The sequence below is a fragment of the Diabrotica undecimpunctata genome, chromosome 1, assembly GCF_040954645.1.
Source record: "Diabrotica undecimpunctata isolate CICGRU chromosome 1, icDiaUnde3, whole genome shotgun sequence".
NCBI classification, from domain to species: domain Eukaryota; kingdom Metazoa; phylum Arthropoda; class Insecta; order Coleoptera; family Chrysomelidae; genus Diabrotica; species Diabrotica undecimpunctata.
The window spans coordinates 60,956,022-60,970,400 of NC_092803.1; the positions used below are offsets into that span (position 1 = coordinate 60,956,022).

Here is a 14,379-nt window from a genome sequence, read left to right on the forward strand (position 1 = left end):
AAAACTGTGGTGCAGATAGTAAACAGCTTAAGAGGGGCAAACGGAGCTCAGGGACACCGAAAATTCATCTCTTTCTTGGAGGAATTAAATACTGAATATAAGGACGTCCCCCTACATTCAGAAATACACTGGTTAAGTGCAGGTAAATGTCTTGGAAATTTTTTTCCTTTAAGAAAAGAGATCTTACTATTTTTTGAGACGGAAATTGTTATTAACACGGACGTATTTATAATAAAGCTTAAGAACAAAACATTTCTTCATGAACTGGCATTTCTCTCACTTGAACACATTAAACCTACAACTCCAGCGGAAAAATAAGACATTATCACAGTTGGTTGGCCAAATTGAGACATTTCGCAAAAAACTTGATCTTTTCGAGAACTGCATGAAAATAAACGACCTCAGACATTTTCCTGCGTGCTTCTAAATAAATCAAAAAGAAACCATGGTTGATTTATTTCGAAACCATTTATTTTTTAAATGAAATATTTTTCATTTAAAAAATAAATTAACATTATTCATATTTTTGCATCAAGTTAAAGATAATTTTTTTATAATATGATAGTATAAGGTTACCTGAGAAAAAAAGGTCTCAAATTAGGATTGTCAGCTCTTAAAAACGCGAGGTATCGAACATAACATAAAAGAGAGCTAGTGCGCTACGCCACTGGTTTGACATGGCGAGTGTCAGTCGCGTGAGTAGATATAAAACAATTTCATGAATATTTCCATATTAAGGACAATATTACTGATAATTATGTATACGTAAAATCTTCATATTCTTATATATACATTTTAATTTCATAACAGGTATTTTTTTCATACATTTCTTTCATACATAACATTTAGTTAATTATTAATTAATTAAATAATAATTAACTAAATTAAAACTATTTGCGCTCCCTTTTTGACTGGCAACCTGTTATCAATGTAGTTTTCTATTCTTAAATATATGTAAAAATGTAAGTTTGATTAATTAGTGATCTGGCAGTGGATCTTAGACTACTAGATAATTTATCGACGAAATAATTTTGTTCTTCGTTGCATAATACCTATTGACATTTTCTTTTTATTTTAGATTCTAGATGGTTTACAATACTTGCACTGGAGAGGACTATGTCATTTAGATTTGCAACCAGACAATATTGTAATGTGCGGTGTGAGGTCTGTTCAGATCAAGTTAGTTGATCTGGGATCAGCACACAGGGTTACCAAACTAGGTACAAACGTTCCAGTTGTTGGACATCCCGATTATATATGTAAGTACTCAATCTATTATTGGTCCCAAATATATATTACTTCTTTATTTAGTAACAGGTATAAAGGTTCCCGTTGTTGGAAATCTTGACTATATTTGTAAGTAGAAAACACATTTTTTGTGAAGCTTTTAAAAAGATATTTCTGAAATCATCTTTTGAGTGTTGTAACACAACAAGAACGACGTTATAGAATACGCTGCCAAGAAATGCGATGTGCCACAAAATCACCTAAAAGTGGACGAACCACTCAAAATATACATACAATTTTACATTTTACAAAAAATCGTGACACTGCGCAGATTGGTGCAATATCCCTGAACTCAAGCACACTCCAGAAGTACAATTACAAGCCGGTAACCAAAATAAGCCTTGACACCTCTATAAAAAAAGTAACAATTAAGTATATACATTTACCACAACGGTTCTTTAGTAGTAAATCGTGTATAAGAGTTAGTGTACCAATAAGGTATCGTGTATACCATCCTTACGAATCATACGGGAACAGTTCACGTAAAACGGAAAAATTTTCTTTAAATGTGTCAACAACTCGGATATTATCAATAATTTTGTTTGACCTGTTACACATGCTGTTATGAAATTGTACACGTTTTCAGTCTTTTCTTACTAGTGGTTACCAGAGCTCTCTTTCTTATATAACTTAACCTGCTTTTTCTGACAATTCATTCACTCGAATTAGTAGGTTTCCACAAACTGGCAATGGATAACTGAACACCTATTCTTTATGCAAAGTGAGTTACGATTGACTCAGCGACAAAACTACTTTTTACTGTGTGTTGTTTCAACGTTTCGTAACAAGCTGAAAAAATCCCTATATCGTTATATTCTTACTTTATTAGACAAGACAAAAAGTTCGGATTCTTTCGGAAAAAATTCCCAACACATTTTTTTGCATAATTACTTTTATGAGATGTCCCAAAATAAGGTTCAAAAGGTCGCCAAGACTTGTACAATGAAAATTCAAACTAACAAAAATTTATGCCATAGATTTTGTTTCTCTGTCTTATACACACCGCATCCCGAGCGCCCGTCCTGTTATAAACGCTTCCTTAGCGATTAAAAAACAATGTTTTAAAATTAGATAAACCCAAAATACTTATAGAAAAATGATAAAACAAAGTTTGAACTTGAATTTAGGTCCTTGTTGAATTCAAAAATAATATTTTTTAGTTGTGTTTTGAGTATGAATATCGTAATTTTGCGTTTTTTCAGTTTTAAATTGTTTAAAACTCGAAAACGATCAAGTTTACAGAAAACATGCAAGAGACCTATTTTGTTCAGAATAGTCCAAAAAATTCTAAAAAAAATTGTCCGGGCCGAAAAATGTATTGTTACAATTTGTTTAAAAAAATTGTCTAAAAAAGTTTAAACTTTTCGCCTGGGCGACCTCTTGAACCTTATTTTGTGGTATCTCATGAAAGTGATTATGCAAAAAAATCTCATGAGAATGTTTTTCCGAATGAACCCGAGTTTTTCGCCTTGTCTATATAGGACATAGCATATTCTAGCTTGATTTTTTTTATTGCTTAATTTTAAAACAGGATAAAGAACCTTCCTGAACATGAGTGATTTTTATGGCTTTATTTGAAAAATTGAAGATTTCATAGAATTGATCACACAACTACAAACCTATAGAAACAACTCGATAATAATATATAATATAACAAGTTTAATATAATTTTATGATATCAAATTCTTTTATTTCTTCTTATTCTTTATACATATTTGGGACCTGTAACTGTTGCGTTGCAGAATCTTTTCTGAGTCAATATTGTCTTCTCCATATAATGTTCCTATTCTTTTCATTATCTTTTTGATTTGCTTTATCTCTTTTTATTCATATCTTTTGAATATTTCCTCTTAGCGCATTAGTTGGTCATAAAAATATAAAACCAAATGAATTTAAACGCCTGTTTTATGCCAATGATGTGAACAGTCGAATACATTTGAAACATTGTAACAAAAATGAGGAAATTAAAGTCTGAGCTAACTAATATAATACACAAGACAACCCGACGATACGGATACATAAAAATAATAATAATGCAGCGTACCTAGGTTTTTAAATCTGAATTCTATCTACATGCATCGATTTTCTTGAAATTTTAACAGTAAGTAATGAATACCTTAACAAGCAAAACCAAATCTATGCCAAAGTGTGTTTTTACCTTAGGGGTGAAGTCCCTAACTGGGGGGCTAGAACCTTTATATTAAAAATAAGGAGACAACAAAAGGACTGTAAACATTATTACGGACCGGTTGTTCGAACGCTAATCAAAACTTGATCGTAATCAAATATTTAATTAAAATCAAATACGTCACATTTTGAGGTTATGTTGACTGATTTATTTTATTCAATTTTATTATTTTGCGTTTTAATTTAAAATAAACCATAATTAAACTCTTTCTGATGTTAGTTTCATGTTTTTATATACAAATCAATAATAATAATAGGCAATTTTTAATAATTTTGACAGCTGATGTGGCCTATTTGCTTGTAATTAAATATTTGATTACAATCAAGTTTTGATTAGCGTTCGAACAACCGGCCCTATCATGTCAATTTATAAATTGATGGAGTGGAATTTTTGGGCATGAGTAGCCTCTAGCCAATGTTTCTACATTGGCTAGAGTTGGTTACCAAGAATGAGTGACATTAACAAACATTCAACATAACTTATAAATTATACGAATCACAAACAAACAGTGTGTTTATTCATACAATTGTTTATTATCCGTTTATATCCCTTTTGCGTATTACAATGGATTATGAAATACACGAAGGTATGCTCCTTGGTGCCTCCTTGATTTCCTGGTCTTGAAAATGTTTACTGGATTATCGTATATGTGTGGATAAACCCGAATTAGGCTAATTAACAACTCATATTTATTTGAAATATTGAAATTATTCTATGATATCCTTTTATTATTTATTATTATTATTTTATAAATTATTAACTAACCGTCCATTGTAACAAATAATCAACAAAACTCGAATATGTTGATAAACAACTTTACAAAATTGAGGGCGGGCCGGACAGTTCACTTTAGTTGACAGCACAAAATTCTTTCTTTTGATTGGCCAGACGCGAGTAAACCTCTGTAAAAGATAAAAGTTTGCCAATTCTTCCGTTCCAGTCCGTTTCACTTACGTTCCGTCATGCTTCTTCTTTGAGTACCGAAGTGCCCAAGTTTTAGGAGTGGGTAGCTTCCATGACGATTTGCCGATATCGTTCTCGATCTTGCGCGGCATGTAATAATTCATCTGCTGATAAGCCAGTCCATTGACGAAGTTTTTGTCCGAACGAAGTCCATTGACGACTTTTTTACCATCTTTATTAAGTCGCCTTCACCTTGACCTACTCTGTTCAAGACTTCTCTATTTGAAATGTGTTGAACTCATGATATTCTGAGCATTCTACGATATAACCACATCTCGAAGGCTTCTAATTTGTTCATCATGTTAACCTTCATAATCCAGGTTTCACATCCATACAGTAATATAGGATACACATAACATTTTAAGAACTTAATTCTCAGCTTTAAGTTCAGCTGAAAATTGCTCAGAATAGATCTAAGTTTCATAAATGCTTCTCTTGCAATTTCTATACGAGTTTTAATTTCTTTATCTGGATTTAGTGTCTTGTTTATCCAACAACCTAGGTATTTAAAATGGTTAACTTTTGTTATCGGTTCATAATTGAAAATTAGTTGTATAGCGCCGAGGTCTTGTTTACTAACCACAAGTAACTTTGTCTTTGTTGTATTAATGCTTAGTCCGTTATTAGAGCATTCTCTAGTGACTCGATCTGATGTTGGTAATAGTTTCTCCCCCGATTCGAACTCCACATTGCCCTTCCAAGGCTTCGTTAAAAATTATTTCTGAGTAAACGTTAAACATAGTTGGGGACAACACACAACCCTGACCTCTTTAAATACAAATTTTGTCTGTTTCTTTGCCGTCTACCAGAATAGAAGCTTCTTGATTCCAATATAGATGTTGTAAAAGTCTCAGATCTTTATCATCTATTCCAATCATTTCTAGATATTCGAACATCCTACCATGTTGAACCCTATCAAACGCCTTCTCAAAATCTATAAAACAGACGTAAATTGGTTTCTGTACTTCCCATGATCGTTGAAGTAGTGTTAGAATTGACAACAAAGCTTTCCTTGTTCCCAATTCTTCTCTGAAACTGAATTGTTTATTTCCCATTGTGTCTTCTCATTTATGCTTGATTCTATTAAGAATTATCCTAAGAAGTAACTTGAGGCTCATGAGACTAATTAGTTTAAAGTCTTTACATGATGATGTACTAGGTTTTTTTGGAAGTGGGATAAATGTAGACTCCAGCCATATTCGTGACTGTGTTCCAGTTTCGTATATCTGGTTATAAATGTTTGTTAGTTCTGAGACATGTTTGTTAGTTCAGTCATGCGTTTACGTTCATTTATAAATAAGAGTACACAAAATTCTATGTTGATCTTTTTTCAGTGCGTCTACGTTTACAGTCCGTCAAACTATAAATCCAGCTTAACACTTAACTAATTGACTCGATTTTTGAATTATTATCTGACCCGAGCATTGCTATAAAACTTCAATATTTAGATTTTAAGATTCAGAGAAGCTAAATAATTCAAATCTAATATCATTAAATGAAGGTGATCTAGGTTGGACTGTTCCAAAAGGATTACTTAAATTTGGTTGTGATACAGTATGTCTTCGGGGCGGTGCATGACTTTGATATCTTTGTTTTTTAGCTCTCTTGAAATTCCGCAGATATATTATTACTTTCCACGTAATGAAGTTTTACATAACATTGAGCATCATCACTAGTCCCGTTGTTAAATGAGGATTCCACTGATGATTAGCATTGGTTTTTCTCGCTTTTTCCGATATGTCTTGGTCGAGATGTTTAGCTCCGATTACTATGTTTGGCAACTCATGTCCCCGAGTATCTATGTTATGTCTGGATATATCGATCTGTTCTACTATTGGCCTCTGCATAAGCTCTTCAACGGGACTGACGGGAGTCTTTAAGTAACTTTCAATTGCTGTTTCCAATCCGTTACTAGATGTGAGTAGTGTTATGTTCGTTTGAGAAACGCATTTTGGTGACAGCTTTATAAAACTCGTTTCATTTATTACATGTTCATATTGAGAACCATCGTACATTATACCATTATAGCCAGAGGTTCGGTGTGTCAGTTTCAACCAACTAGTTTCCATTAACGTGTACTCTACTATCTTGCGGGTGGTGATGGGAGTTCTATCATATAATTGATTTAAGATACAGTTTGGCTGGGTATCCATATTAATGAACATTGAACATTGAGATTGGTGAACATGCCAACTCTCCCTTGTTTAGCTCTATACACATTTCTTTGTCTTCATATGTCACTTCGAAATAATGTAAGTTATTGTTATATACTGCAAGTAGGTTCCTTGGGACCAATACCCAGCAAACAACACCACTTTTTACCAACAACAGAAGAGCTGTGTCTCTCAGTAGGTTGTACCTATCTAGTGTTGCCTATTATTACGAAATAGCCAATAATAACGATGTGTCCTTCTTCATTTTGTACACCTTATTTATTATTGGCTGCCCTCTTATTTCTACTCTTTGTGGAAAAAGCATTCGTCATAATTAACTCTATTTGTCCGGGTATTATATTGTCTATGAAATATCCATTATTGTAGTGAAGATTTAATATTTTTTCGTATGTGCTCGTAATACTCTTTAGCATATTCCATTGCAATGTCGTACGCTGCTTCCATGTATTCTTTTTCTACTGTGTCAGTTCTGATACATCGCTTAGGCCATTAGACATTTCTTTTTATCAATTCTTCTCGGAATCTATTTAAATTTCCGTTCATTCTTTTTTCTGTAGAAATAATTGCAGCTACATTTTTAAGTTCAGCAGCAACAAATTGAAGCGATGATGCCATTTTACCGCATGCACTGAACGGCTAACTGATAACACGGACGGTGTCAAATTCATCATAACTTTTCCTTACTCGGTCGGCAGATAAACAGGTACCCCAATGATGATTTGTCAAATTCGACAGTTACTAATAAAGGATTATCCCCTAATGAGACAAAGTATTTTATGAATGTAATAGTATAGATATGCCTTATAAATCCAAAAATAGTACTACCATTAAAAGAGAGAAGCTGCTTCGTGAAAAAATTAAAGAGAGGAAAGAAAATACAGGTAATTATCTGCCTAAGATAAAAGTTTTACGAAATTTGTGCTATTTTCTTATTATTATTAATGTTAAAAGTATTTAATTTCATGGGATCTTTTTAAAGTATATGTAACTAAACAAATTAATACATAACTCATAATTTTTCAAAAAAAACTTTATTGGTTTCAACTACTTTCGTACGACAATGGTTTAAAGCCTTGACGATTACTCTTAACCTCTATATGAAGATTTGCATTTATGATGAGCTGTCAGTTGCAAACAGATAGGGCATAACAACAGGGTTTTCGATAAAATGTAAATATTTTCAATTAATAATGAAAAATCGATTGAAAACAAAAAGATTTAAATCTTTATGCATGAATAAGTTTGAAAGTATTGCGAAAAAATTGTATGAAACTCTACATTTGGAATGGATTCCACCCCAAGGTAAAATCATACTTCAGGATAGGGTAGATTTTAAAGTTAAGCGTAAATAGAGGTTAATTCCAAATTTTCATTAAAATCGATGCATGTTGATGGAAATCGGAAGTTATACCATATTTTTACCGTGGTACACTGGAATAAAACCTGAAAATGAATGAGACATTATATTAACAAACTAGGCATAAACAGTGTGAAAAGAATGGACGAAGTGTAGCAAATAACAAGAAACAAGAAATGATGGATACAATAGGAACAAAAAAATTTTAAAAAGTAGAAAGCGATCGGTTTTTTTCTTCGTTGTTTCAAATTGTGTGTTAATTTTTATCTTCCTTACTATATATTGATCTCCCGTTATGTGAACTATATCGCTCTGGTATAATTTGTCAAAATATTTTTTGAATAATAATTCTTCCCTTCGTTACTCACCTCGTTGTTTCGTGTCTTCATAAGTATCGCACTAGCTATTTAAATAGTTTTTTTTTTGTTATTGATTAAAATATTTTGAATATTTACTTTTCTAGTACGTAAATCATTCAAATAACTTACGTATAGTACTTTAGGTATCTTGTTTTTCAAAATTTTATAGGATATTCAACATAATAACCGTAATAAACTTAACACTACTACTTTCATTATGCGATTTATTTCAACAATTGCACAATGATTTAAATCATTTCTTCTTATTTTTTAGCACCTGAAGTACTAACCGAAGAACCCGCATTCCCACAATCTGATATTTGGACAGTTGGTGTCTTAACATACGTAATGCTATCCGGAACAGTACCGTTCCGTGGTCAAGACGAAAATGAAAGCAGGCAAAACATCTTATTTGTCCGCTACAGGTTCGAAAACCTATTCCAGGAAGTCACACAAGAAGCCACAAGGTTCCTGATGCTTCTCTTCAAACGTCATCCAAAGTAAGTAATATTAACTTTATTCTAACAGATCGATCCAAAACTACAGAGGGTGTGAGAGCAGGAATATACTCCAATAATCCAAGAATTAGTGAAAGCTCTACCTTGGGGGGGGGGGGAATTACACTGTTTTTCAAGCGGAGATTTATGCGATACTGCAATGTACAAAAGGAAATAATGAGAGAGCTCTTGAAAAGAGCCATATATTGTCTGAGAGTCAAGCGGCATTGAAGGTACTGGCGTGTCAGGAAGTGACGTCTAGGTTGGTGTGGGACTGCATCAGAGAACTGAATAAAATGGGACCGAAACAAGGTTGAACTTGTCTGGGTACCAGGACATCAGGGCATCAAAGGCAATGAAAAAGCATATCAACTTGCAAAAAGAGGATCGAACGAATCAAACGAACCCTGGCTGTAACTCTGCGAATACCAAAAGCTGCAGTTCGTAAGACGGTAGAGGACTGGTGAACCATGTAGAAAAATAACCGAGGAACTGCTTCATATGGGCAGGAACAAACAGAACAGTAACAGGAATATCAAAAGGGCATTTACCAGTAACCACAATAACCACAATAAAAACAGCCAAAATTGAATACCTTGGTCACATCATGAGGAACAGCGAAATATATGGGTTGCTGCAATTAATTCTTCAAGGAAAGGTAGAAGGAAAACGAGAACCAGGAATGCGAAGAATTTCCTAGCTGAAAAATCTACGTACGTGGTTCAATACAACAACCACAAATCTTTTCAGAGCCGCAGTTTGCAAAATACAGATTGCCATGATGGTCACCAATATCCGAAACGGATAGGAACTACAAGAAGAAGAATTCACCAGTAAGAGAATTCCTGAATAAAATAGAGATTTACAATGGAGACCTTAACGATTACGCGAATGCAAGGCGCTGGACCGTAAAAGACAAAAACTTTATGGGCAACCAAGAGGAGACCCTGGTATATTTAGGACACAGCAAGAAAAAGACCTGTACAAACTTCTACAAGGTACAAAACTTCTAGACTGGGTGTAGGAAACAACAATGGGCAGCAAACACAATAAGCTTCAGCTTCAGTGATAACGAAGATCTTTTTGATCAGACAGGCCCAGGGGAAAAAACTTTCAACATTCAACATTCAACATTCTACCTTACTTTCAAGGACAGGATTGTCTAAGTCTTGACGTCTTCAATTATTTATTGAATGCCATCGACTACATAATTCACAAGAACTCATTATTTCGAGATCTTAGAAGCAGGCTTTATTTTCTTCATATATTTGTAAGTTTGTGTTTAAAAATTTATTAGTCTCATTTCTATATCAGTGCTTTGTTCAGGAAATTTAAACAACTATAAGAACATATTTTTAATTGAGTAGAAGTTAATGTTTTTGGAAATACTAATTATCTCTTTTTTGTTTTAGTAAGCGGCCATCACCTGACGAATGCCACGAAAATCGCTGGTTACTACCTACCGATTACATGATCAAAAAACGAGAAAGAGCGGTTTTCTTGGGCCACAGGATTAAAGAATATTCCGAAGAATACCACAGCGCACGAGATCAATCCGCGCAGCAATCGCAGAGCTTATCCGGAGTCAAACTGATCCGATCACAGAGTATACAAGAAGAATTATTGACTGCACCCTAGCAACTTTAGGTTCTTAATATATGTAAATACTGTTTATATATTTCTATTGCTGAATAATTTCAGAAACAATTTGAAATGTTGGATTTATAATTAAAAAAATCAAAATTTGTTTAAAAAAATCATTGTTGACAATACAATTAGTTATAAAAATGGCTTATTGTTATATCTCATTAAGATACTGAACGTTTTCTTTTAATTTACAACCATTTTATTTTTCTTTTTGTTCTACTAATAAAGTGATATGATAAATGGTTTTATTATTTAAAAACTCTTCATTAACTACACTATTTTCAGTAAATAGTAACCTACGCCTAAAACTCCAAAGACCCATAAAATATAGCAGTGGAATCATGGTACCTATATAAGAAACTATGATCTACCCATTTCCTTCGATATCTCCCAATTATAACAAGGTCATCTCATATAAAACCAGATTTCCAAAAATATATCTGTGTTGTGATAATAGCTCCGATCCCAATTAAGTAGTGGTTAGAATAAAAACAGGCGTGGCAGTCCAGTGGGACTGCCGGTAGAAGTTATACTTCTATACACGCGGTCGCCGTTACAAAATATGGGAGTCCTGTAAGGATTGACCTGTAATAGGAGTATAGTAAATGAAGGATTGAATCAATATTTTGATGGAAATGTGTATTTTTGTTTTCATATATATATATATATATATATATATATATATATATATATATATATATATATATATATATATATATATATATATATATATATCGAGAAAAGGAGTACGACCATCAATCCAATATAAATTAAGGAACACTCGAATAGTGGTGGGTTTTTCGGTCAAAGTGGAGAAATAAAAGACAAAGAAGGTGGCTACTTCATCTATTTATTGACGACGTTTCGCTCAAAAGCATCAAAAAGCATCATCAGTTCATCTAAAAAGAACAATATGAAAAACCAAACATCCATGGAAAAGTTATTATAAGTGTGTTACCTTGTAGCAGTCAAAGATATTAAATGTGTAAAGAAGCTTATGATAATGGACATTATAATATTATGTTGTATAGACAATTAATTGGAACTGAATACAGTTTACAAAATTAACTCAACTTAGAAGAGCAAAATACATGTGGTAATGGTACATGTAAATAAAAAAATATGTGAAAAAACTTAAGTAAAAAACATTAATTTATAGAGAACTAAAAAGATCATAAGATGCACTTCCAACAGTATAATATTAGTTAAATTTGATTTTAACTTTAGGTAACTTATTAAAATTGAATTATAGAGATATTTAAATATATATATATATATATATATATATATATATATATATATATATATATATATATATATATATATATATATATATATATATAATATATAATATATATATATATATATATATATATATATATATATATATAATATATATATATATATATTATATATATACTATATATATATATATATATATATATAATGAAGTTACCACTCTTAAGCTTCTCAGTCGCTGTCGGTGAAATGCGACAAGCAGTGAAGCAGTTAGGTACCACGCCGAACGAGAAAAGACAGTGGCCTTGAGGTCAAAATATGACAGAACAGCAAGGCGTATTTTAAAAAGTCTATCTTATGGCAGAATAACCAGCAACAGGTGAAGATTGATTCAATTTCCAGCAGTCCAAGGTTCATAACATTTGGAACTGAAAATAATATAGATTCTATGAATCTATTTTATTATAAAATTTTATTAAACTATTTGAGCAGAAACAATTATTTTAAATATGTAAAAGTAACATTGACAAAATAATCAATAAAATGTAAGTTGAATAAATAAGTTAAGTAAATTAAGAAACTATTTTATTTTATTTTAATTTGAAATTATTTAATATGAAAATATGATAGAGCATACACCTTAGGGGACAATTTTTAAAGTAAACAACATATTAAGCCTAATTCTGCAATATTAATACATGATAAATTTGGCTCGTTACTAATGTCCGTTCTCTTATTAAGAGCGATAGGGTGTTTAAGTATTGAACACATTTCCAAAAACTGTCTTTTAACGAGATTGCGATCATTGCCAAGAATCTTAACTTCATTAAAGTCCACTTTGTGTTTAGTGTTAATAGCATGCTGGGCAAGAGCACAAGTATGCTTAGATAAGTTGATATCACTGCGGTGTGTCGTAAGACGCCCTCTCAGTGATCTCCCTGTCTGCCCGATATAGCATGAGTCACACTTAGCACAAGGTATGTGATAGATGATATTTACTTGTTCCAGAAGGGACAAGGGTGTTTTAGTTTTAGAAAACAAATTCCTGACAGTCTTAGCATTCTTAACCGCAATTTTAACCTGTACGTTTTTCTGTTTGTACAGTTTAATAAGTTTTTCAGTAACTTGAGGAAAATAAGGTAGAGATGAATAATGGGTGGTTGGAGTCCCAAGTACAGTATTAGGCAGAACAGTGTTATTAACTAAATTTAGAATTTGAAAGGTATTTATTAATGAGGGAAGATGGATATGAATTCTCAATTAGTATATTTCTAAGTAATTGAAGGGATTCCCTTCGATTAACCGGATGTGTCAGTCTATTTAGCCTACAGTTTAAAGCTTTAATTAGGTTTAATTTATATTTGAAGGGATGACAAGAATGGTAGTTGAGAAACCTATTAGAGGCCATTGGTTTCCTATACCAACTTGTGGTTAAGGTGTTGTCTCCCATTCTAATGACACGCATGTCTAAGAAGGGAATACTATTTGTGGTGGGGTCCTCAAGTTCAGCAGTGAAGGTGAGTGAGGATCGAACTCGTAAAGACAAAGTGGCCTGTATCTTCTCTGGGGGTAAGGCTAATAATAGGTCATCAACATGCCGCTTAATAAAAGGGATTTGGAAATCTAAAAGACCCGAACGGTCAGATACTAAATCATCCAATACAAAATTAACTATACAGCGTTCCACGTTAAGAAAATAACATTGCGGAGATAGGGCCATGTATTTCTTATGGACGATAGAAGCGCAGCGATGCCACGATGAACACAAGCACGATTCAGGGTTGTATAATTTGTATTTTCGTTTTCACAGACATGAATTAAATAATTGTTTTTTAACGTAATTGGCCAAAAGTGTCCATTCGAAACAAGAGATGAAAAGTAGGGAAAATGATTTTAATTAAATAAATAGTATTTACAAAAGATAATTTTATTTTATCTTATTTTAATTATAGTAACGACAGTTTATTTGTTTTTCGGTAAGAATATCATATACCATGAATCATAGAAATCAGTAGAAAATATTGCTTACTTAAATCATGCACTTTGCCGGCTATTAAAGATTTAAAAGCAAATAAACGGACCGCTTGAAATGCGTATATCTAATTACTAATTGCAACTTAAAATAATACGGTGTGCGTATGTCAGCGATTTTATGTCGTTCTCTGAGACTACATAATGATAATAAGGCTTTGTGGTTCTTCAGTTGTTATTCTGACTTTACAGTTAAATGTTAATTGAAAATGGAAATTCGAAAAATATATCGACAATCTAGTAAACCGCATGCCTGAGAGTTTTGGCAACACTGATCTCCATAAGCCTAATGTTATTTTCTTAACGTGAAACGCTCTATAGGATGGGAGAGATTGAGGAACCCATAGGTGTCCCAAAAATTTGAAGATAATATTTGTCATCAAAGACCAAAAAATTAGTGTCAAATACTAATTGCAACAGTTCTGCTAATACATCCCAGGATACAAGACAGTTAGGTTGGATAGAATTCCAATGATTTTAGTGAGTTTTGATGTGGTATCTCTTTTCACTAATTTACCTTTTTCTAGTGTCACGACCTCCTTAAGAAACCTTCTTTGTCTTTTATTTCTCCACTTTGACCGAAAAACCCACCACTCTTCGAGTGTTCCTTAATTTATATATATATATATATATATAT

At 32.5% G+C, this 14,379-nt stretch overlaps 1 protein-coding gene across 11 annotated transcripts in view; it reads left to right on the forward strand.

Moving 5' to 3' along the window:
- The window catches only part of Obsc (Obscurin), a 350,811-nt gene extending 340,118 nt beyond the window's left edge, over positions 1 to 10,693 (forward strand). For 5 of the 11 annotated variants that reach the window (XM_072543203.1, XM_072543208.1, XM_072543224.1 and 2 more), the window contains 4 exons: positions 1,079 to 1,259; positions 1,312 to 1,356; positions 8,603 to 8,828; positions 10,238 to 10,692. In XM_072543203.1, coding sequence (XP_072399304.1) covers positions 1,079 to 1,259; positions 1,312 to 1,356; positions 8,603 to 8,828; positions 10,238 to 10,463 — 678 coding nt within the window. In that variant the 3' untranslated portion in view covers positions 10,464 to 10,692. Of the gene's footprint in view, positions 1 to 1,078; positions 1,260 to 1,311; positions 1,357 to 8,602; positions 8,829 to 10,237 lie in introns of all 11 variants that reach the window. The other 6 variants (XM_072543250.1, XM_072543256.1, XM_072543271.1 and 3 more) reach the window with 4 other exon arrangements.
- Positions 10,694 to 14,379: the final 3,686 nt, after the last annotated feature.